The sequence below is a fragment of the Cyprinodon tularosa genome, unplaced genomic scaffold (assembly GCF_016077235.1).
Source record: "Cyprinodon tularosa strain WSP-4 unplaced genomic scaffold, ASM1607723v1 ctg112, whole genome shotgun sequence".
Lineage (NCBI taxonomy): Eukaryota > Metazoa > Chordata > Actinopteri > Cyprinodontiformes > Cyprinodontidae > Cyprinodon > Cyprinodon tularosa.
In genome coordinates, this window is record NW_024037916.1 from 580,456 (window position 1) to 605,535 (window position 25,080).

General features: G+C 36.8%; 1 protein-coding gene across 1 annotated transcript; it reads right to left on the reverse strand.

Annotated features, from left to right (window-relative positions):
- Positions 1–717: 717 nt before the first annotated feature.
- prlrb (prolactin receptor b) lies at positions 718–17,799 on the reverse strand. Its single transcript, XM_038299812.1, has 9 exons — positions 17,658–17,799; positions 14,510–14,672; positions 12,443–12,575; positions 8,592–8,764; positions 3,412–3,578; positions 2,634–2,772; positions 2,442–2,538; positions 1,794–1,863; positions 718–1,707 (listed from the first exon to the last, which is right to left on the reverse strand). The coding sequence occupies exons 2-9, from the start codon at positions 14,568–14,570 to the stop codon at positions 955–957; spliced, it is 1,593 nt and encodes a 530-aa protein (XP_038155740.1). The 5' UTR covers positions 14,571–14,672; positions 17,658–17,799; the 3' UTR covers positions 718–954.
- Positions 17,800–25,080: the final 7,281 nt, after the last annotated feature.

The following is a 25,080-nucleotide window of genomic DNA, read 5'->3' on the forward strand; positions in this document are numbered from 1 at the left end:
ATAAGATCTCAAAACATCAGCCAGAAAGTTCAAACTTGGGCCATAAATGACTCTGAAGTCACAAAAAATAAAATAAAATCTCATAAAGTAAACTTGTCTGGGTCAAATTAACATTAAATCAGAAGAATTTCTTTCAAAATAAGCACTCTCTCTGAAGAAGACAACCAAAGCGTGAGAGTGATTTGTTTTATTTGAGATTTCAATGACAGTGGTCCCATCCAGTGGGAAGAATAAAAGCTAAGCATGTTAGATTCTCACATTAGAATTTGTTACCAGGAGGGACATGTTAACGCTGCCGATAATGAGTGCAACGAGTCTGAAAACAAAAAACCCGGCAGACAGGTTTATCAGGTGCACACCTCTCAGATAAACCAGACCCAAAAGGTTTGACCATAGACAAGCACAAACAACAGACGATATTCATTAAGTTCCTTTATTACGACTCTTTTTCAGCTTAAAATGTTTGGTGTTGAAGATCCATTTTGAGGCTGTACCAGTTCTCTACAGTTTGATTAAAAGCTTTTACTTGACAGCAGGCTGTTATATTAAACAAAGAATTACATTCAGGAGCAGCTGAGGGTGGTAGAAGGGTTTTTAGATTTGCAGGTAGGTCGTTTTGACCTGATGCTTTTCTTCTGGTTAAAGAATGAGTTTGAACAGAACATTTTTTGTTTCTCTTAAAAAAAAAAAAAAAAAAAAACAATTTCACAGATGTCCAGCTGAACCACTTTCATCGTTTGAGCGGAAAATTCAAAAGTCAAAGTAATTTCATTTTTCTTCCTCAGTCAAGATAAATACATTCCACTGTGGAGAGCAGCCGGTGCATCCCATAAATAAGTCTGTCCTTTTCAACACCGTGCAATTAGTTGCCGATAGCAATAATCAGATAACATTGCATCATCTGCCCAGTGACTCAGTTAATCCGGACAGATCCGACTGTCCCACCTCAATGGATCACTTCACAATAAAACCAGCAGGAGAATCTACGTATCCATTTCCGATCATTTCCAAGCAGAAGCCTTTGTTGAGCTCGCTGTCATGAGGCATTTTTGGCTTCTGACTGATCCACTCTATGTACTGGTCTTCTTTTTTCTTACAGTAGGGGTCAGATGAGTCATGTTTCTGCAGGAAAACTCCCTCACTATTCACCTCTTTGACCCTGCTGTATTCATCAGGCGCGTTCACCTCCTGCAGGATGTTTTCGTTGTTGAAGATGAGGATGCTCTCGCCATTCACCTCTTTCACTTTGCTATAGTCAGACTGTGTTCCAGCTTCCCAGGACGTCTCGCGTGGCTGAATATCCACATAGCAGGTGTTTGGCAGGGGCTGGTTTGCGTTTGTTAGAGATGCTTTTTCCTCACTCACACATTCCTGTTTCTCAACAGGCAGCTGCGTCCGATCCATATGTAATACATCACGCTCATTGGAGCTTTCAAACGTGTCCGTTTTATCCAAACTGTCCTCAGCTTTTTCTCGGGCATTCTTTACAGGGGTCACCTCGCCGCGGGGAATTTCTGAGTCAAGGTGTAAGCCACTGGCATTAGCGAAGATTTTCTTCTTTTGTTGAGATAAATATAGATCATTGATAAGCCATTCGTCACTGTCTGACACCAACAAGTAGTCCTCCACCTGGTCGATCCACGCTATCATGGGAGGAAAGTTTTGGCTGGTGATGAGGGCATTTGCAATGTCTTCAGATCGGCCACTCTAAACAATTTAAATCAGTACATTATTAAAAAGGTCAAAGAAACAGGATTTTTTATTCATTTATTTTTATTTTTGGGGTTGTTTACCTTAAGAAGCTGAACATCAATTCCTCTTATCTTTGGACCAGGAACAGGAGGTAGGAACCACTGCTTCAAACTGAGGAAAAAGAAAAAACAAAAAAATCATTTGATGCAATCAATCTTACATAATTAAGATAAATTTCTCCATTTTAAGCTTGATTAAATTGTGAATAAAACACACAAGAATAGGATCTAGTTATCAGGTATCGAGCAAAGATGCACCCAAATGTCAAAGCTGCTTCTAAATGTAGGAAGAAAGTAACGGAAAATATGATTCCCTCTACAGAGGTAGCAGGTCGGGAGCAGGCAGGTTTGTGTTAAAATAAACTGTTGCTGCCCATAAACCTGGGAAGCGATTTAAGGTCATTTTATGCCCATTATGGTAAAGAAAAATGTTCATAAAGTGAAACTCTTCCTAGAAATGGACAACCCAAACTAATTAACCGTAAGGCCTAACTGACTTTAAAGACCTGAGGTAACATGTCACATCTCATAAAGAGGCAAGGGAGAGAAAACCTGTATGGCTGGTTAGGTAGGGATATCAGGAAAATAGCAACAACCCAAAGCTTAATTCCAACAGACCCCAATACTGTGATCAGGTCTTGGTTCTAAAATTGCAGAGACATTAAACCAAATAAATTTTCTGTTACTTACAGTTTCCTCTTCAGCACTAAGATGGCTATAGTTGCCAACAAGGGAATCAAGGAGAAAACAAAGACCAGAATCCACAATGATTTGTCAATCAGAGGCACTAAGAAGAACACAGGAAAAAAAACAAACAGGTTTTCAGTACCAGTAAGCCAAATGGGTGTGAGGTGGAGCAGGATGGGAGTTTTGAAGACTTACGTTTAGGGATTTCAGAAAATATGGTGTTGGTCCACTCACTCCAGTTGCCGTGGTCTAGCTTACAGCGCACCTGAATCATGTAGAGGACCCCGGGATCCACATGCAGCTTTGCATAAGTCTCTTTTTGAACTCCTCTACTCTGTGTAAAAAAGAGAAAACAAAAAATAATTTCATACATCATTTTAATTATTTTTGAAATTTTACTTTGTTTAAATATTATCCAAAAGAAGCCTGGAGGTTTCTTCCTGTTAAAAGAGAGTTTTTCTCTCCACTGTCGCTACAAGCATGCTTGGTGTGAGGGTTTGCTTTAGAGGCAATGAGTCGATGCAATCAGCTGGTTTTCCTTAGAAAATTTTGAACCAATCTGACTGTATGATCTGGCTGAATTGTTTCTGTAACGTGCCTTTAGACGACACATGTTGTGAATTGGCGCTCTGGAAATAAACTGGATTGAATTAAAGCTGCATACTACCAGAACAGCCTGAATCACAGCAGAACTGCAGTGCATTAAAATACTATTTTAACAGCGACAATTCAGTGCGAAATAAAGTCACCTACAGAAAACTCTCTCCTCAGCTGCACATAAAAAAAAAAAAACATTTCAACATATCTGATTACAATCTGTTGTGACTGCTTTAGTCAGAAACCCAAGGACCATTTCTGTAAATGATTATAAGACGTCACCTTGAGGGCCCTTATTTTGGCGAACTAACAAACATGGTGAACCTCTCAGCTTCAACTCAACCCAATTTGGAATCTGTCACATATAAAAACTCACCTTCCACTCCTTACTGTCTTTTGGTTTAAACCTGAGCTCATATTTTGCGGTGACCCAGCCGGATTTGATATCGGCGTCTGGCGGGCTTTCCCATTTTATTTCCAGTTGCGGACTGGGAGCGCTGCTGTTGGCCAGCACCGTGACATTCATGGGAGGGTCAGGCTTTACTGCCAGGCAAAGAAACCAGGAAGCACAGTCAGAAAACAGCATTAACTCAGGTTAATTAACTAACCTCTCTGCACATTATCAAAACAAATCTAAAACTAAAAGAGACTGAATAGGTTGAGTTTATGTCTTTGATCTAAGTCATAACAAAAACAAAAATAGGAAATACTGACCAAAGCTACTGTGCTTTTATAAATAGGCATCAGTGAGCTGCATGAAAGGGGAACAAATAGGAGGAAGGACGGATATTGGCAAAGTAATCTTTGCATCAGCCCAGAACTGAAATGTGAAAAGTGTCTCAACCAGATACATTACATCAACCATTACATCAACCAGATAAATGCACATTTCTAGCATTACGATGGAAAAACTTTTATAAGTTAGACATTACATCCTGAATGGCTTAAGTGCAAAAAAGAAAACATACCAACAGAATCAGTCACACTATATAGCTACAACGCTACTACCTTTTTATTATACCGTAAATTCTCTAATATTGGCCTGTATTCCATTAGCGGCCGGGACTCTAACATTGGCCTGTCTCGCTGTCAGAGGAGGTAAATAATGACCGGTCTCTAATACAGGCCGGGGCTATAAACTTTTTTTCTGGGCATACCTCAACATTATACTTGTGGTAGTAACATACAAGTACCACAGCCCTGCGCTGCTGGACGACAGGCCCTGACTGCTGCCCGTCTGCGCGAGGAAGAGAACAGACACGCAGCAGAACATGAGGAGGAGCGCGAGTGATGAGGAGATTAAAGGGAGAGATGAAGAGGAGGAGGAAACTGAGGAGGAGGATTAAACAGAATTGGAGGATTTTTTTTTCTTTTTTACTTCAAACCAAGCGAACATGGTAACTGTACTTTTTCAATAAATGAACCTAGTGTTTTATAGTTTCAAATAGACACAAAATCTCATTTTTATTAATTCAACTGGTAGTCTGTTTTGCTCAAATAGCAATAGAGGCCTGTCTCTAATTCTGGCCTCTTTCCAATAAAGGCCTGGACCGTGATGCACTTGAGTGAAATAAAGGCCCGGGCCTATATTAGAGGATTTACGGTATATTAATAAAACTATGTCCTCACAATCACTTTAGTAAAAGGAAAGTGGAGCGTGAGAATTGAAAGAGGTTCAACAGAGCTTTCCCAAGAACAACAAACATGATTTGAAGCTGGATATGTTATCTGCAGCAACAAGCAGCGTCCTTCTCACACATACAGCTTTGTGAAAATGTTCCCTTTTTTTCCATGTTTTCTCACCTCACTACTGTGAGTCAATATTCAACTTTAGGAGCAGTTATAGTTGCAAATCTCTTGGGGTTTGTCTCTCCCAGCTTTCTTCATCTAGAGAATTCAATTTTAGGTCAATATTCTCCAAAAAAAAAAAATAAAAACAGTTCAGCTTAATCCTATTAAAAGAATGTTAATTTTCTATCCTTATACAGATTCTAAGTTGGGTTTAGGTCATTTTTGAAAAAAAGCCTCCCATCAGCATAATGCTGCCATTTCCATGTATCACAGCAGGGTGTGTGTGCGGACGGACATTTCTTACATTATTATGATCATCTTCCATTAATCATAACAAACCGGCTGCTCTAGTGGGGACCGACGCGGGGTCCTGATGGGTTAATGCTGTTTAAAGGTTATGTGTTAGGTTTAAGACTTGGGTATGAATTGAGTTTATGTTGGGGTTAGAATTTTTTTTTTATCCCTGTGGTCCCTTTTTCAAATAGGTGAAAAAAACAATAATCAAGAATTATCAAAATTGTCTGTTATGAAAGGCTTATTTGGTGATATATTTTTCAGCCATATTGCACAGCTCTATCCAACATAGACTGGACTTCTGCTCTCCGATCGGCACTACTTAGAAAAAGACAGGCACCTCTTTCTGTTCCTGGTCATCAGTCTAGCCTATCTGAAAGAGCGTAAGAAGCAAAGCTGATTTTATGCCACAAACTATGAAGGAGAAAGTGCAAACATCTAAAAAAATGTGGTTTGTTTAGATAAGAGCCAAATTGAATTTTATAGCTCATGCAAAAGGACAGTTTGTCAAAAAAACAAATTAATGACCATGCACACCTACAATCACGTTTCTCTATTCTTGTGGGGACTCTCCATTGACTTCCATTAATTTCAAACACTTTTTTACAGCCTAACCGTGAACCTTACCATAACCGTTACCATTACAGCTTCATCATACCTAACGCTATTTAAACACAACCTTTTTAATTTGGCCAGCCAATTAAACAGTTTAAAGAAATGAACAACATTTCTTAGTCTTGCTGAGTTAGGGTGAGGGGCCATTTCGGATCTTTGGATCAGTGTTATTACTGAAAAATGCATCAGACGCATCTCATTTTAATATTGATCAGGTGTTTACTTTGATATACATTGATATGGATTTATTGCCCAGACCTTGTGTCTGCAGAGATGTTATCTTTTTTTTTCTTTTTTTTTTTTTTTAACTTCTCTGCATTTAACCCATCCCCTTGGGGAGCAGTGAGCTGCCATTGTGAGGCGCCCGGGGAGCAGTGTGAGGTTAAGGGTCTTGCTCGGGGACCCAGAGTGGCAGTCTGTGGGAGTGGGGGATCGAACTCACAATCTCAGGATTGAAAGCCCTGCCACTCCTCTGCACCTTTTCTGACGGGGATGGAAGTCAGATTGGATTGTAAATCCTTGCTGACTTCTTTATTGGTTGCAGTTTGTACCCGTCCAGTTTTATGGAGGAGTCAAACCACACAGAGTTGGATGTGCACCAAACAGCCTGTTTGTTTTATATATATATATATATATATATATATATATATATATATATATATATATATATATATTAGGGGTGTGCAAAATAATCGTCATGACGATGCATCGGGATTCTAATTTTTGTGATCTACTGCATCGATTCTTGAAGGCAAGAATCGATTCTTAATTTTAAAAAATGAACAAATAAAATGCATTAATGGTTGGCGCACATCAGCCAAATCAAGTGGAATACAACTTCCAGTCCAGCAGATGTTGCTCAAATGTGTTGACGCCCGCTGCCTTGTGTCACTAGCATTTCCGACCGTGGGATACTGAGACGAGTCATATGAAATAAAACATGGAGGACACTGAGAAAATTCGCCCCGCGGCTCCATCACATTTCAAGTCAGATGCTTGGATGCATTCTGGCTTTAAAACAAAGAAGGTAAAAATGAAATTGATATGATGCACATAAAGGGGGAATATACATTTGAATGTTTTCGTTTCATTGGTTTAAAGGACCACTGAGGCCATGTAAACGGCACTGATTATCCTTATTTTGTTATTTTAAGTTTGATGAATCCTAAGATCTTTTTGTCAGTGTGTCCACGCCAGTAATAGTAATATTTGTGTCCAGTATTTGTTTTCATGGCAACACCTCCAAGAGTCGTTTCAATAAATACAGCTATGTATGAATTCAGTTGCTTTCAGTTATTTATCAATTGAAGACACTATCCAGATCACACACTATGGTAAGGGCTGTATCCTTTTCTTACAGTGTTCAGTGAAAATATCGCAACGCATCGCGATGCATCGCAATATTTCAAGTATCGTGATGCATCGTGATAGAATCGCATCGTGGCATGTGAATCATGATTCGAATCGAATCATGACTTCTTTGCCAATACCCACCCCTAATATATATATATATATATATATATATATATATATATATATATGGAAAACAGCAGAGTAGCCGAGTTGCTGTTTTTTTTGTCATGGCACAAAAAAACTAAGATACGCAGCCGCCTCCATCGCCAAACAAGGCCCGTGAAATATGATCTGTGATTGTACACAACATGCAGAGAAGGCTTGAACCTGTTCTACCTCATTCTGTTATAGTTCTTTGTTGCTACTCACTCCACTCCTCTCTCAGTACTTTTCCACTCCTCTCTGAGCTCAAGATGGCAGGGCAGCCAATAAAACCAAGCTGATCATTAGCTCGCTATGAAAAGATAATTCCCGGCTGTGTTGGTTTCTTCCTACACAACCCTCTAGTGGAGGTCACAGCTACTTTGAGCCGACATGTTTCCAGATTGTTAAAGATTGAGGATTTTTGAACCAAAAAAGAGCCAAAAAATTTAACTTAAGATTAAGTACGTCAAACAGTAGACCTTTAATGTCATATTTTTTAAACATGACCCAAAAAAAATTATCGTTTTTGGAAAACAAACCTTCCCAACCCAAATTTCTTTACCACACTATCCCTTGGTCTACATACAGTATTTTTCTTTCATTTGCCAGACAGATTACAGAACATTTAGATGAGAACCTTTTTATGACCATTCTGTTAATGAAAAAGAGCAGATTAATGAGATAAACCTTTCTCCTTCTAAAACAATTTGCAGTGTACTTTTTCGTTTAAGCAAATATTAAGAAAAAGATATGTGCCATGAAATCCATCCATCCATCTATGCATTTTCCATCATGATTATCCCAAGCGGGGTCGCAAGCTGTCTACAGGCGAGAGGCGGGGTACACCCTGGACAGGTCGCCAGTAAATCGCAGGGCAACACAGAGACAAACAGGACAAACAACCATTCACACACAAACTCACACCTAAGGGGGATTTAGAGAAGCCAATTAACCTAACAGTCATGTTTTTGGACTGTGGGAGGAAGGCGGAGTACCCACTCAGCAGCCTGCCATGAAATCCTTCACTTTGAATTGAGGCCTTGTGAATTTGTCATAATTCAGCCATGTTTGAACTGCCAAATACTTGAACTGCATAGCGCTCAACCTTTTCACACAGCTCATCATGATATCTAATCTTTTCTGGTAAACAGGATACTACTTTTATATGCAAGAATCCAAACTTTCACATGAGAAACAGAGTATAGATGGACTTATCAGCCTATTTCAACCAACAAAGATTTAAAATGTCTTTCAAATGTTGACTTATATTGCTTTACTTCTTTAGGTTACAGGAAAACAGTAAAGTTACACTGTGTACAACACTTTGTTTTTTGTTTTCCATTCTCAGCCACAACTTACCATATTCCCACACATCATGTATTAAGAAGAAGTCTGATGAGGTGTTTCCAAGGGCATTTGTGGCCACCACTGTCAGGTTGTACTCTGCCCAGAAGGAGGTGTGCAACTTGTCAAAGAAGCAGGAGTTTATTCCTGCAGAGATGTAGTCAGGACACTCCTGAAATCCATTAGCCCTGTCCACAGGAAAAAACGGAACAGCAAAGGGAGGATATTGGAGTGAGCAGTGAGCAACAGAAATATAAAAAGTGAACACACAAGCTTTCAATCTACGCATGAGTCTGACTTATAAACTACTAAAGGTGGGAAAACTGGTGAGTAGAAGTGAAAACTATTTGGCAAAACTACAATTCAAGTACTGAGCAACTGATCATTACATCAGATTTTTTTATTCAAAAAAAGATAACAGACAGAAAGATAAAGTTATGTGAAAATGTAGGTAATTTAAAGACTAAAATATTAACGTAAAAAAAAATAAAGAAAAACTAACCAATTCCAAAATACCAAATTCATGAAGAATACGTTTTAAATATCAAACTCATGAAACCATTATTTAAAGTAGGTATTGTACATTTTAATAGTAGTTTGTATTGTAATATTGTTTACTTTGTCTTTAATTAACCTGCAGATAGCACAAAGAGCTCAGCTAAAAAAAAACTAAGCACAAAAGCTTGATCACAAAACGTGAAATCTAAATTTAACATAAACGGTTTATGTCATATGTCTTTATGGTGCTTTTAGAAAATTACATTTTACTTAAAAAAAAAAGTTACCCAAGTAGATGTAACTGTAACTAAATAAACCATAAAAAAGGAGATTTAAGACAGAAGCCAGAGCTGAAACAAATTGTTGCACATAACTGAATACTAAAAGTTTTACTGGAGAAAACACAACAATTAAAACGATTAAAACAAATACAGTAAAACAAAGTTTGGCTGCTAGTAATTTTTTTTAACAGTGTTTAAGGTTATTTTTTTGCCCGCTTTCTGGATAGAAATTACAAGTTTAGAGACATAAAATCCACATAATTCTTTGAAAAAAGCCAACTTATCAAGAATTACAAGCGCCTACTGTATAATATGTTAATGTTTTAAAGATGATTGTCTAACCCCTTGAACCCTACGGACCCACCGGCGGGTCCAGCTGCTACATGACCTCGTAGTTTTACCAAACCCCCAGTATTGATGTAAAAAACATATTTGGCACAGTTTGGTGACATTTATGGATAAATGTGCCAAAATGGCCTCTCCGCCTAAGAAATTTCTCACTAATACCACTCTAAAATAAATATGATTCATCTGATTGAGTCCAAATTTGGTATATTTTTACACAACATTTAGATTTGAAAGTCTGTACTACTTTTTTGTGCTATAAATAATATTTTGGTAGTGTTTTGCAATGTTTATTTCAAAGAAAATTTCATCGTGTTGATCAACAAACAGCAGAAGAAGGCAATAGTGATAGATGTGGCAATCCCAAGCGACAGCAACATCAAGAAGAAAGAACACGAGAAGCTTGAGAAATACCAAGGACTGAAGGAGGAGCTAGAAAAGATGTGGAAAGTGAGAGCAGCAGTGGTGCCAGTGGTAATTGGAGCACTGGGGGCTGTGACCCCCAAACTGGGAGAGTGGCTACAGCAGATTCCAGGTAAAACATCAGAGGTCTCTGTCCAGAAGAGCGCAGTCCTAGCTAGGAAAAGCTAAGATACTGCGCAGAACCCTCAAACTCCCAGGCCTCTGGTAGAGGACCCGAGCTTGAGGATGACACATACCACCCCACGAGGGGTGAGAAAACAGTTGTTTTTTATATATATATATATATAAATTCTTCATTTATTGAAGCTGTAGTGAATGTGAATATATCTATGCTTCCAATTAGGCTGATGAATGGATTTTACCACCTCGATGAATTGCCTTCATAGCTACTTTCTCCTCTGTGGATTTCTTTGTGTTTTATGAGCGATCTGTGGCCTAAATTTAACTGAGATAAATGATTGACACTGGCCAAACTGGTGATGCTCAGAAATCAATGAATCTAGTCTTAAACATACATCCAATCGTTTGGAGCATAATGAGTATTTGGTCTCCAACATCTTCAGGCTCCTCCAGTAAAGAACAAGGACTTTCTGAGGCTTTTGTGTCTCAAGTTTCATTTTAACTGTGAGACAGTCTCTGGGTATGATTATCAAATCCTGCTACTGAACAGAGTTTGTTCAGCGAGTAAAAAACAACATTTTAAACTGATAATTCTTGATCTATGGCCTCTTAAGCTCTAAGAAGATGAATCATCATGTTATTGTCTGAGGACCGCCTAGACCTACAAAAACCCATAGGGCAATTATTTTTTTTTTTATTATTGTCAGCAGAGAAGCAAGATAATTTCAAAGCAAAAATAGACATATTAAAAATCATCATCATCATCATAAAAAAAAAAATTTACGTTGAAAATCTGAATCAGCTGCAGACTTGAGACAGAGGATTGACTCAGTGCCACGGTGATAACAGCATGGTGACAAAAAAGTGTTATGCTTAGGGTGAGACTATTTTTAATATCCTCCACGCAATCCATGAGAGGTTTGCCTGAAAAATGATTTGGCTTTATTGGAAGAAAAACAAAAGGAACTCTGCATTCCAGCTTTTGGAAGCAGCAAATTCATCTTTATATGAAGCTGGGTAAAGAATAAAACAACTTTTCCTTTATTGAAAAATAAAAAAAAATAAAACCTTTAAGCACATTAAAAGATGGTGCATATGCCTATGCTTTGCCAGTGCAAACAACACAGGAGAGCTGTGAAAAAGGGAAATTAAAAAGTGACAAAGCCAAACGCCAAACATCAAAGCAATAAACCTTAAATATATACAGGACTCGAAAAAAATAATAGAAAACACATTAAAAAAAAGAAAAAGGTAATATTTGCTGCTGATCTGTTAGAAATCTGCCTGCTGCTGTCATAAAATAATTTTAAAAAATCTGCAAAGTCGTTATCTGTACATGCAAAACGCAATCAGAAATCCATTACGGACACCAACTCTATCGTATTTAAAGCAGATTTTAGGAAAACATCATCTGATCAAAATCATTTGATTTGCTCTCTTTTTTTAATTAAAGCACTTAAAGATCCTCTCATGTTCAAAGGTGCCATAAATAAAAACTGATCTGATCGTTTCCTCTGTTTACTTTCAGACTTCAGCATATCCCGACTTCTACTTTTTCATTTTCCTGATTTAAAGGACAGGGAAGAATATATGAGAAATCTGACAAAAAATAAATAAATAAATAAAATAAGTACAAGGAAAAACAATAAGGGAATTCAAGAAAGTCTAAAAAAAAGCTTTGAACGTATATTAAACTTTCTCTGCAACTGAGGAGATATTCCTCACCAGGCATTGTAGTTTGGTACATTACATTGAAGCATATAACACAGACGTCTTACTTTTAAAAGCTCTAAAAACACGATAGAAAGCTGTTAACTAGAGTTTGATTTTGAACTCTTAATGTAATAAGCTGTGAGGCTTTAAGGTTTTAAAATGATTTAAACTCATTCATCAATGTAATTTGTGCTCATTTCTCACTCAAAGGACTCAGTAGTTTTCCATCAGCATTTCTATGGAGCACATTACAACTAAAAATGGGGTTTACTCTCATCAGTGTGGCTGATAAACTTATCAGCGACTCTATGGGCCATCTGCTGGCCTTGTGGCTAGAACAAACAAAAAAAAATATAGTGATTATAAACCCCAGCTGAGGAATTCTGCCATTCGTCCCTCCCCTTTTTCCCCCAATGTCTGCCTCTACTGTGACCTGCTGAATCAAGAGCAAAAGATCAAAAGGTTATAGATGAAGAATAAGCTGACCTCTCTTTCATGAAGTAGAGGCGGTGTGTGGTTGGCAGCCCTCCGTCAGAGCCAGGCTCCCACCAGCAGGAGAACGTCTCCTTGTCTCGGGATCTGCAGCTAACCATACGGGGTTTCCCTGGTGGCGATGTACCTGGGCAACAAAAGTGACAAACCATTCCTGAATGCAAATTCCTCTCCTGGGTCCCATCAGTACAGTAAGGCAACTGTTTACAAAGCTGGTTAACTTGCATAGAAAATAACATACAGTTGTTTAGTCCTTTATCCAGCGTTTCTCTGTGTTCAGAGCTTTTAACCCATTACAGCAGTGTCATCTGCTTCTTAAGACTAAGTTTTCCCAACTGATAATAATTTTTAAGAACATTAAGTTTCTTTAACCATATGATTTTAGCTCTGTAGAGATGAATGCATAAAGTACTTTAAGACTTGCATCAAAATGTCATAAAATAATATGTTAATTAAATAAGCTCTTCTCCTGCACCATGAAGTTGCAAGGTTTTCTAAATCAAGCAAGGCTATTCTAATGCTTCCCCTCAGACCAATCAGTTACTATCGGATTACAGAGGTCCATGAATTCAGAGCTCTAAACAGGCAAAACAACTGTAATGTTAAAGACATAAATCAAAAATGACCTGCGGTCTGAATTATAATGAAAACGTCACATCAGTGCCTTGAGCCACAGTCAAGATGTAAGATCCTCTGGTTGTGATGGTAAGAAGCATTGGCTTTGGTTTTCATTTGGGTTCCTGTCTGCTTATTATGTCCTTGCCACATCAGTTGACTTTTCTGTGCTCTTATTAATAAGGTCTTATTCCATCCTTTTCTTTTAATCAACTTTTGTTTGTTTATTCTTGTTGTTTTTTAAAAATCTAATTTTCTTTCATTATTTCCCATCATGTTTTCTGATTGCTTGTCTTTTCCAGTTGCTTTTTTATGCTCATTAATTGTTTTTTCGCTTCTTTTCCACCATGTTCTAACCTCATTAACCTTTTACTCTCTTCAATGGTAAATAGTGAACACCACTGTCTTGCCTAACCACATCCATCGTGGCTATTTCATATGTGAAGGTTTTAGAACTTGGATATAGAGTTAGGTCGGTCTTGAAGTGTTTTTTTTTAGCTACCCAAAGCTGTTTTGGGGGCAACTGGATGATTAATCTATTATTAAAACGAAAAGCTACCGCAAATCCACCTGCCTATGGCAAAAAAGTTATAACCCTGATCGATCAACCAACAAAAAAAAAAAAAAATCCAAGGACACATTTCAGGACATCCAAACACTCTGGCTGTCCGTGCCTGACTTACAGTTGGTCAAAATAGAGGTTTTAGAGTTAAAATCTGTGTATGGCATAACCCTAAACACGTTATTCACACTGGGATATTGTCCAGTGTTGCTGATATGAAACATTCTAGTCAAAACGAGTGGAACAACATTTCTCTAGAAACCACTGTTGTAACACGAATACATTCTTGTAATTCTAGTTTGTATCTATACACTGAAGACATAAAGGAGAAAGATCTGAAAGGTTTTGTAAGCTAGAGTGATATTGAAAAATAAATAAATAAAATAAAATGACAAAATTCAGCTCCATCTCCCTTTTTTGGCAGAGAAGGAGAGCAACAGGCCCTAACAGATAATATCAAATCCTAAAATAATCTCAATCAAAATACACAGAGCAGCCGTATATGGTGTTATATTATAGCACTCACACTCAGTCCTTTTTTATCTTTCAATAGACCAGAAAAAAAAAAAGCTGTTAGCTACATTCATTGATAGGATTCACATTGAGTCGATGCTCTTACTTTTCTATAGCTCTGCTCTTTGTTAGCTACAGATTCACAGCAAGAACTAAAGCCTTTGAGTTAATTAGTGGAAACAGACTGCATACCACTGAGTCAATGATGAGAATACAGGGACTAAAGATGAACAGTACGCTTTCAGGCAAACACTTCTTTAAGGTCACCTACACGAGTAAAAAATAACAGTTCTAACTTTAGACAGAACTTATCTTTCAAACTGCTTCATCGTTTGCAACAAATATCAATCATTCGGGAAGTTTCAACTTACTGGTACGAACGGCAGCTGCAGACAGCACACACAGCACGAGCAAACAGACGCCAGTCCTCATCTTGTTCAAGTCGTCACAAACTGACCCAGCCGGGAGAAATCAACAGCATGTCCTTAATGAAGTACGATAAATACAGGGCTTGGCTGGGAGTCTTGTTTACACCTAAAACAGAGAGATATGGAGGGAAAACATCACATTTTAATTGACACAATGACACCAAAGCAATACATGATATTCAAATTAAAGATTTATCTTATGACTGGATTATTGGATTAATCTATGCTTGGAAAGTGACAAACCAAGGCATGAACCTCTTACTGATAACAAAGTTTAGACCAGATCTGCTTTCTTCATTATCCTTCATAATTTTGTTCAGATTATTTTTTTTACTTAGAACATAGCATATTAGTTTAACTGAATTGCAGATTTTCATAAAAAAACAGTCTATTTTCTTTAAAAATTCTGACTTTCTTTAAGCTATTTGGATTCTCTAAAGAACGACAGATCTGAACCAATGATCGGGCCAAAAAGGGTTCAACACGTACTAATACTGGAGTCATATAATCACAGTTATTATACATACATATATATAGAAAGAGAGAGAGACATGAAAAATTACTTTCCTGCAAATAGGCAGGTTGGAACTAATGTGGTCGGTATAAAATGTTTCACTCTAAATGCCACCATTCAACATACAAAACAGCCAAGAGGCAAAAGAACCAGCATCCACTCAACAGGAGAAAAATATGTGCGGTTGCCGGAAAAAAAACAAAAAAAACAAACATTTTCTATTTCTTTTTTGGGGGAAACCAAAGAGGCAGCAAACATCTTTCTGAAACAACGGGAAGATGTTTTAAAAGATGCAAAGATTTTTTTTCTTTTAAGACTTTTTCTTCCCGTTTTACTCTAAAAAACGTTTTATATCAGACAGATCTTCTTGAACACAACAAGGGATTTTTTGATAATTTTATAATAAAGGGAAGACAAGCTACCCAAACCAACACTGTCTAGTGCCAAAACTTAAAATCATGTTTTCTAATAGTTTTAATTGAGGTACATAGGGATGGTTTCCACCTGTTTAAGGTTATGTCAATCAGATCCAATTGCAGATGCAATCTTTTAATTTGTTTTTCTGAACCATTCAAAAAGGGAATTCTGCTTTTGATCACTGCTCTGCTGCATAACAGGAGTCTGCTTCAGCTAAAGGTTAGAAATGAATCACATCCGCCTTCAATATTTACTCTTATCAAGCAGAATTTATAGTTCCATCAATTTAAGAGAGTTATCCAAGTTCAAAAGAAGCAAAGGATCCACAGACCATTATGCTACCACCACTGTGTTTGATAGTTTTCATTTTTTAGTGAGCCTTTTTTTTTTTCACCACGGGAGGCTCTCATGTCCAGTTTCTTTAACTGAGACCCACAGTCCTTTAGATGTTTCTTCATTGGCTCCCTTAGGGTGACCTAGTCCACTCCTGGAGTAATTCTGGTAGACAGACCTCTCCTTTTTCTACATTTTTGGGATAATTGCTGTCCCTATTGTTCACTGAAATCCCAAACCCTTAGAAAGGAGTCTTTATATAATTAAACAGACTAATCAGGAAACAGGTTTTATTTTCCCATCATTTCTTAAATTTATTGAAATCAGGAAATAAATTATTTTTTCTTTGTGTTTAGGGGGAAGCTTGCTTGACTCGAAAAAAGGTTGCATGGATATTTGCTTTATTAAATAAAATCACCACAAATAAAATGCATATTTTATGCACAAGAGTTTTGTTTTACATCTTTGTGCACATTATGTGACACAATAAAATGTTGTATTGTGTGTCCAGGTTCAAATGAGATCTTCTAGACCCATGAACCACTTTATATGACATTTATTGTCAAATGTGAGTCAGGGATATTTGCTCTATGTGTGTGTGTGTGTTTTTTGTTTTTGTTTTTTTTTTTAAAGGCTTCTCACACGAACACAGATTTACTTGAGATAAGAGTACTTCCCTATTCCAAAGAGTTCATGTTTATGTGGATGTTGCGGGTTCAGATAAATACATACAAACAGACAGTTGCACGCACAATGTGAGCTCTGACATGCCGATGTCCAAGCTGTGAATTCTTTTTTTGGGAGTAATTGCTCTGCTGTTAGCTCCACATGTTTCTGCACTTACTGGAAATTTACTGACTCAGGAGGAACACTCTGGACTCTAAAGTAGCTTTTTCATGGACTGAAAACCTTGAGATATTAATTTGTTTCTAGCTGGAGAGAAGTACAAAGGGGATATACAATTCTATGTGTGCATGGGGGGAGGGGGGGGTCCCTTTCTCAACAGTTTGTTTCTCTCAGTACCAGGAACACAGTGACAAAAAAAAAAAGATAAACAGTTTCTTGCAACTACACCTGCTCTGGCAAGTTTCAACAGGATTGCTTCCTGCTGCTTTAGGCGGGCCCTGCATGAGGCTTTATTTCATTATTTCCCAACTCTGGGAGCAGACAACAAGGACTGTAAATGCAAAAATAAAATCTACTCAGCCTTTAATCAAACTTGTCTGTGGTGGGGAGAACAATTTATGCAGATTATTAAAAAAAAGAGAGATAATAACACATATATATTAGTGAAGATCTAAACAGCCAAAGCAGATTAATCATTAAATTTGACATTGAAAAGAATATAAGCCTACTAAAAATACAGCTGGAGACACGGTCACCAAGGAAACGATACTTCCAGCTGCTCTTTTTATTAACCTCACAGCAACGGTATGATGGAGAAATATGCCTAGAATCTCCATGATAATAATAATAATATATCCAGCTTCCCTTAAAGAATTTATATATAATTATTTGTATTGTAACAGAAGAATGTTTCGAAAATCTGAATAACAACTGATGTCAACACAGAAATACAGGACACTCAGTTACTGTAATTCGTGTTTGCATGCAACTACACGGTGTTATATTACGTTGCAGCTGTGTTACTAGACTTTCACGCGCACATGCAAGCACAAACGCACCACTTCGTGAGAAAAACACGTCTCAAATAAATAATTAACAGATTAATGTACTATAAACTATTTAGAGAATGCGTTTATCTGCTGTATACGTTTAAAAAGCATCCCCCCTGTCACATTTAAATATTTAAAGCGAGAAACTCACTTCTTCAGGATCCTCTTTGAAGTGTGGATGATCCTTATTAAGATTTCCTTAGATCTTACAGGGCAGCAGGAAACCACCTGGCAGCTCTCTCTGCGACACACGGCTCAGGTAGGACTTTTTAAGTGAGGCTGGAGGGATGAATCACCGGCAGGGGTGGAGCTGAGGTGCGCGCGGCCTGCCCACCTGAGATTCCACAGAGATAGGAAACAGCGCGAGATGTGCAACTTCACAAGATTTTAAAACGAGCTTCAAACGTTCACTTATTGTATCCGCGCGCCGGTATCTGTACTCGTTTTATGTTGGGGGTTAAATGAAGATTAATAATGTTAAAATGTAATCAAATATTTACTGAATGTTTATTTGGATATTAAAGTTTACTTCTAAGTCAGCCAAGGAAGGGCTGACGGCATTGAACGCATCACGACAGCAGGAAGAAGGGCGTGACTTTTACCTGCGTTCCTGTTGGAATGCAACATGACAGGATGATTTAAACATGCTCATGAGCTCATCGCTAAAACGCTGATCAATCTGCGCTCAGCTCCTATAATTATTGTTTTTCCCTTTGAAGCTGCTGAGAATTTAAAATTTTTTTGCCTCCAGATTCAAACATACTGCGGCAATACTAAAAAAAATATTAAGATAAGTTATTTTTGAGTAAAATATGTCATATGTCAAACTTGAGTAACATGTAATTTTAGTCTTATTATTATGAATTAATGATTAGTTGCTCATTTTTGAAAGTCTACTATTCCACAGTGGAACAGAGAGAGAAAAAATACATATTTATTTGCTATATAACTATGTACTAAAACTAACTGTTTTACATGGATGAATGCAAACAATTATTCATACATCTGACCAATTTTATATTGTGATTTTGCAAGTGTGTTTACCTAGATCAAAGACTTTACAGTATTGGTGGATGAGGTTAAAGATTAAGGTGATGGCAGAAGACATAGACCTCGTCAGCAAATGTAAATCATTAAAATACCATAGAATATCTGTGCAAAAAGCTTGATTGCTGTAATACAAATTAAGCATTTTATAAAAATGTCCAACTAGATACATACTATTTGATAAACCTTTATTGAAATGTAAATAAAATAAGTATAACTTTTTTTTCTCCAGTGATAACTGTAATTTTTGATTGTCTTTATTTCTTTTGAGATATGCCTGAGTGGTACTGTCATGCAAGCATGCATGTCAACTAATCTTAAGAAACAGTGGAATTATATTCAGTCTACTCATTTAATTCTAATTAATAACATATCATATCAAGACACTTTGCAAAGTAATTTAATTTAAACCATAGTAAACAAAATTGGCTTAAAATGTTTTCTAAGGAAACACGGCAAATTGCATTAGGCTGTTGCAGCTTTCATTCCTTCTGGACGAGCAAGTAGCATCAGTTGACAGTCTCATGCATACTATCCGACATTGCAGGAATTTCCTATGTAGAGCATGCAGGTAGCGACAGAGGAGAGGAGATTCCTCCTTAATAGGATGAAACCCTTGATGGAACCTGGCTGGATGTGAACAGTTCTCTGCCACGACCGACCAGAGGTTTGAGAAGACAGACAGATAATCAACAAATAAACAATGATTGTTATTAACTAATAAAGTCATGAGAAACAAATGAATACATCTCCCCAGTCTGTTCTGTTGCAAACTGACTATGTGTTGATCATTTCATGTATAAAACCAACAATTTTAGTTGCCTCTGTGCAAAATATTCTATTTATGCATTTATTTGTATACCTCGGTTCAGCTTAAGTTTGAATCTGCTCTGGGTTGTATTGCAGATGTGGTTTTGCAGGAAAGAAAAAAATGGTTACATGTTTGTACTGCTGTGCATTGATCATCTCCGACTCATTTAATGCTCTTACCCCATCAGGCAGGACTGAGCAATGAGGGGAAATCCTCACCTGTGCTACACTCTGCTGAGTCACATCCCGGTCTCCGTCTGCAAACACACAACATATGAGAGGACCTCCACTTAAAAAGCAGGTTTCTACAGAGCAAAGTCAATGATTTGAAGGAGAAAAATAAGGATTTCTGCTACTTTTTTTAAAGGTTGGGGGTAATATTAAATTCAAGCATCATCATTGTCAGAAAAACTCTTCCTCATAAGCGTGAAGCAAAGGCTTACAAAGACCTTTGCGTCATAGAATGTAATGGTCCCTGTTGGACAACACTCTGAAGGTCAGAAGACACTTCATCTTTTTATTTATTTTATTTTTTTTATATATTCTGATGTTCACGTGAAAAGATATTTTCATACTTTTCTAAGAATCCAGGATTTTTTTTTAGGGTTTTTAAAGCACAGCTCTCTGGTGTTTCTTGATGTCTGCAGAGCAACTTTACTCACTTAGACATTTAAAACTGCTCCTTATTTTACCTGTGGAGACCCCGAAGACTTATAGCATTTATAGACATGAAGCACATGGTGAGAACAACTGCTTGAATCGCACTCATTTTGAGGCTGTAAGTTAGGAAAACTATGCCTAATGCAGAAGCTCCACAGTTTTTAAAAACCTGTCAGTTTGGTTGCATCTCTGGTTTATTTTCTCCTTGATCACTGTTTTTTTGGGCAGCTGTTTCTATTTTTTGAGGAGGAACTGAACAGTGTCAAATCTGGAATATTGTTTTAAAGCCTTCACCTGCTTTTATATTCTGCACAGCTCTCTTGATCTTTATTGCATCTCTCTCACTCTATTCACCAATATTATCTAACAAGCACTCTGCTTTGTTCATTATGAAAATAACACACCGGTTTAAATAAATTCTTTATGAATAATTTGACTTCTGAGACAGGAAGTTACAGGATTTCCTTTAGAAATATTTGAGCAGTAGTTGAATATAAATGAATGCCAAATATTTATTTCAATATGTTTTATTTTTGTTTGCAGCTCTGTGTAATGTGCTGTTTTTTATTACTCTTTCACATAGTATCCAAATGACATACACATAGAAAAGCATATTATTGTGAAGTTGTCTCCAGCTGCACATATTAAATATTGAAACTTGAGCGGAGGAAGAAATAACTGAGTAAAAGGAAAAGATAAAGCCATCCATTAGTCTTACTTACTTGCTTTGTTTCTGTTTTATTTTCCTATATTTTAATCATGTAAAGCACTTTGCATTGTCTTTGTACTGAATTGTGCTATACAAATAAATTTGCCTTGCCTTGCCTAGAAGTGGTAGAAAAAAGGTGATACAAATAACAGTTATTATTACATAGGTTCAATCTGTTGGAGCAAAATAATAAAATTATTGATTTATTGTTTATGTCACACTTTGGTATTAACTGTGTTTTCTTCATTAATCATAATTGGAATTTAGGTCTAGTGGATTATTAAAGAAGCTTCACTATCAGAAAGTTGCTCCTGTAAGGCAGCTGAATGTGGGTTGTGAACAGGGTTTTTATTGTTATATAAACACAAACCATAAAGCTTCAGAGGTTTCAGCCTTCAGGCGTCAGATGAATACATTTGAGACTGACAGGAAGTGTTTAGATAAAAAGCTGAAAACCTTCACTGTTAATAATTTTCCTCTGGGTAAATAAACAGAAAGGCTTCTTTAAAAACATATAAACCTTGTCTGTGTGGTACATGTGGCCTTCAGTTACAGTCGTAGTATTTATGGTTAGGGAAGGAGAGCTGCGTATAATTAGCACAAAGAAAATTCCACCAATGCCACTCAGTTCCTTTAGGTGCTCTATGAGGTGTAAACATGCATTTATTAGAAATACTCCATAATCAAACTATTTAGAGTGTCACCGATGATTTAAAACACACACACACACACCCCACACACACACCCACACACACACACACACACACACACACACACACACACACACACACACACACACACACACACACACACACACACACACACACAAGCAGTACTAATAACTGTCATTCATTCTTGCATCTTATATCCCTATCCACCCACCCATCAGTTGCAATAATCCACTAGTCTTTGCAGCGTCCCAGATACCGAGTGTGGCTTGATGTGTTTCCAGACTCTGAGACATTTGTTTTAAAAATGAAATGAGAGATTTTACTGTCAGGACTTTGCACATATGAGCAGCAATCTCCCTAGCCGCAGGAAGATGACAGATGTGGCCCATGTTGGCCATTAGCTCTGTGTCTGGATTCTCCTCTAGCTGCAACTGAACTCAAAGTATCTGTGTGTGCAGTACTGAAATGACCATGGAGTCCCTGGATGGCATCCAAGGACGCCATGGTCATTTTCAATGGATACAATATTTGGTTGGCTGTTATTCGAAAATAATCCAGATATCACATAGTACAAGTTATAAGCCTTGTTAATATATTAATGATAGAAATAAATACCTTAATATAAATATATTAATAATATAAATTTATTAAATTTATTTACTTTATATGTATTTTCCTTTTTAATTTAATTATTAAAATATGTAAATTATAGAATGCAGAATGATACATAATTAAAATATGTTTTGATGGAAATATGCAACCTTTAGGTCACTAGTGGCGTTCATCTGTGCAGGGTTCTGAAAGCTTTCTTAAGAGGCCCCCTGTGGATTATATAACGCTAAATCTTTTTGTTTTTTTTATTCAAATTAGTACTGGATGCTATGATCAGCAAATATAACCATTTTCTTTCTTTTACAGAATCCCTTAGAAGCCAATTATCTCTGTCTGGCACTTTTCTTTGAACCCTGCAGACCACAGCTAGGTGTAAGAGGTGCTTTAGAAGGTCTTGGGGCAGATTTGATTTAAACTCCATGGAAACAGTTTCATGCATTAAGAATTCAAACTTTATATTTGTCTAAAAAAAGGAAGGATATTATCTTACTAAAATGAATTTCAACCTTAATAGAGCAGTGATCCAATATGGGTGACACTTATGATTTGAAAAACAAAATGGAAAATCACTTTTTTCGCTGCAAAAATGACCTAGAAGTAAGTAAAAAAAATTCTTAAATGAAGCTTATTTACACTTAATTTGAGCTGGTTAATAAGATAATTTGCCAATGGAATTAGTATTTTACTCTTAAAATAAGATAATTAGATATGCACCTGAAATAAGATAATGCAATAGTTTTTTCTTATTTTAAATGTAAATTGTCTTGTTCCATTTGCAAAGCTTCTCAATTAACTCCTCAATACAAGACAAAATGCACTTATAAAAAAAAAAAAACATATTTAGATTTAATTTTTTTGTAGTGTTGATGTTGGATTTTATTACCAGTGTATAAATGCTCTGTATATTCTTAATCTCAGTGCGAAGGTCTGCTACTGTGATTAAACATCTTTATTAGAAGTACCCATAAGTGTGGAAGATAAGATTCTGTGGTTGAGTTTTAGAACAGTTGTCTTGCGGGGAACCTATTTGTATCAGCTTTGCATAGAAATATAAAAAAATTAGTTGTTTTTTTTTTGCCCTTGTTTTGCACAGTGTACCTGCAAACATGATACAGATTTACAATAAAACACATACTAAAATAAGCTTTCAAAGCATAGATTGTATTTATTTATTTGGATATTTTTTATTTATGACCAAAGGTTTTTTCAGTTGATTTAGTAACAAATGATACTTAAACAGTAAAAAAACAAAACAAAAATAGATATATTTAAAATTTTTTACTATTTTCATGCACGTCACAAACTGTCTGAATGTGCAACAGTTCTCTTATGTTGACAACAGTCTCTGTTTTGTGATCTGGGAAGGGCAAAAACAAAATCAACGGTAAAAAAGGCGGTATGATGTTACACATGCTCCACGTCGGAAAATAGATTTCTGCTTTCTTCTCTGCGTGCAGCTTCGGTTTCTAATGAATGCTGGCAAGCACTCAGAAAAAATAAAGTGTGTAAGAAGTTTCACAGCCACAGGATACGTCTTACACAAGTTCTTTATCCTTCCTTTCCTCATTTCCTAACCCTAACCCTCAAAGGGGTTAATTTTTTTAAGTAGTTTTTTTTTATAGATTTAAAATCTGAAGAGTAAAGCCATTTTGTTTAATCTGTTTTGAGTTTGTCTGTTGTTTTAAAGGTGCTTACAACAGTTAAACATACCAGTTCCTCCTCATTCTCTTCACGTTTGAACCCTGCTCCTTTTTAAGCTGTAATTTTCCATTCGTCTGTCACCCCAGGACATCAGGCGCTCTAATAAAACTATTGACTTAGACTCTAATTGAAACACATATAAAGCTCAGGTCACCAGATCAGCACGTTTAATACCACCTCTGACAAGCTGATTTTCATTTAGAGTCAAAGTTAATCATTACCTTTGTATCCTATTTATAGCCCATATTCGTCAATGTTGTAAAGCAGCCTGCCATGTGAACAAAGAGAGATCAGCATAAACGTTATGATAATAAAGACATGGAGAACCGATTGAAAGCGTAGAACTATTGCTTATAGAAATTATAATTCGATTGATGTTTTGACCTTACTGTTTTTTTTTGCATGCTTTTAAATGGACACCTTAGATTGATTTAATACATTATTGGTGCATCTATGAAAATAATAAAATATTTAACATTTAACTCGATAAATAAGCCAAATCCTGGTCTAATCTCTGCACTCATTTCTTTATATAATCCCCTCATATCGATTTTGTGTTCATTTACCTAAGATTTTTTATTTCCTGCGATATTAGTTTTTTTTCTAAGATTGCAGTTGCATCAGCATAGCTTTGTCACGATGCATTGGTGTGATTTGTTTACCTTTATCTCCACCTCTCACCAAGCAGCAACGTCAATAGAAGTCGGGTAATGATGAGTTGCTTCTGTCAAAGAAACCTTGTCACAATTCAGGTAAGATAGCTTGAGAGCTACTTCCTTATCTTTACTGTGGAAAAAACCCTGAACACTGTATCAATGTTTAAATATCACTTGATCTATTGTGCAGTTTTACAGTTGATAAGAGTATTTTTCTTTTGACATTATTTATAATTTCTAGTTGCACAGGCCTGTCCCAAACCCTTTCTCTATTTTTGTTATTTATTTGATTAGATGACGGTGAGCGTAAGTCTGGGCTTGCATGGTAGCACCGTTGTCTGCAGGGTTTTCTTGCACTCAGAAGGTCCTTGGTAGGAATCCTGGGCTGGGATTTTCCTGCATGAAGTTGGCATCCTCTGCTCTCCCCATACATGTGTGAATTCTCTGGAGTCCAGAGTCCATAAACATGATTTGTAGGTTAATTGGTATCTCTAATCTTCTCTACAGTATGAGAACTGTCCAGGGTGTGCCCTCTCGCCCAATGATTGCTGTAGATACAGATCAGCAAACTCAACACTGTCCAGAAGATTTTGAGTCAAGGAATTCACATTCGGGAACAGTTCAGGTAGAAGCTGAGCTTGTTGGTAAGCCAGCGCTTCTAGGACAGCATCCTTTGTACGGATCAGATCAAAGTCATGAGGCACCATA

Coding starts and splice junctions, on each gene's coding strand:
- prlrb (XM_038299812.1), bottom strand. CDS start 14,570: ATGAGGACTGGCGTCTGTTTGCTCGTGCTGTGTGTGCTGTCTGCAGCT. Junction 1,864..2,441: donor TTAGTGCTGAAGAGGAAACT/GTAAGTAACAGA, acceptor CTTTTTCCTCAG/TTTGAAGCAGTGGTTCCTAC. Junction 1,708..1,793: donor TTGATGTTCAGCTTCTTAAG/GTAAACAACCCC, acceptor TAAATTGTTTAG/AGTGGCCGATCTGAAGACAT.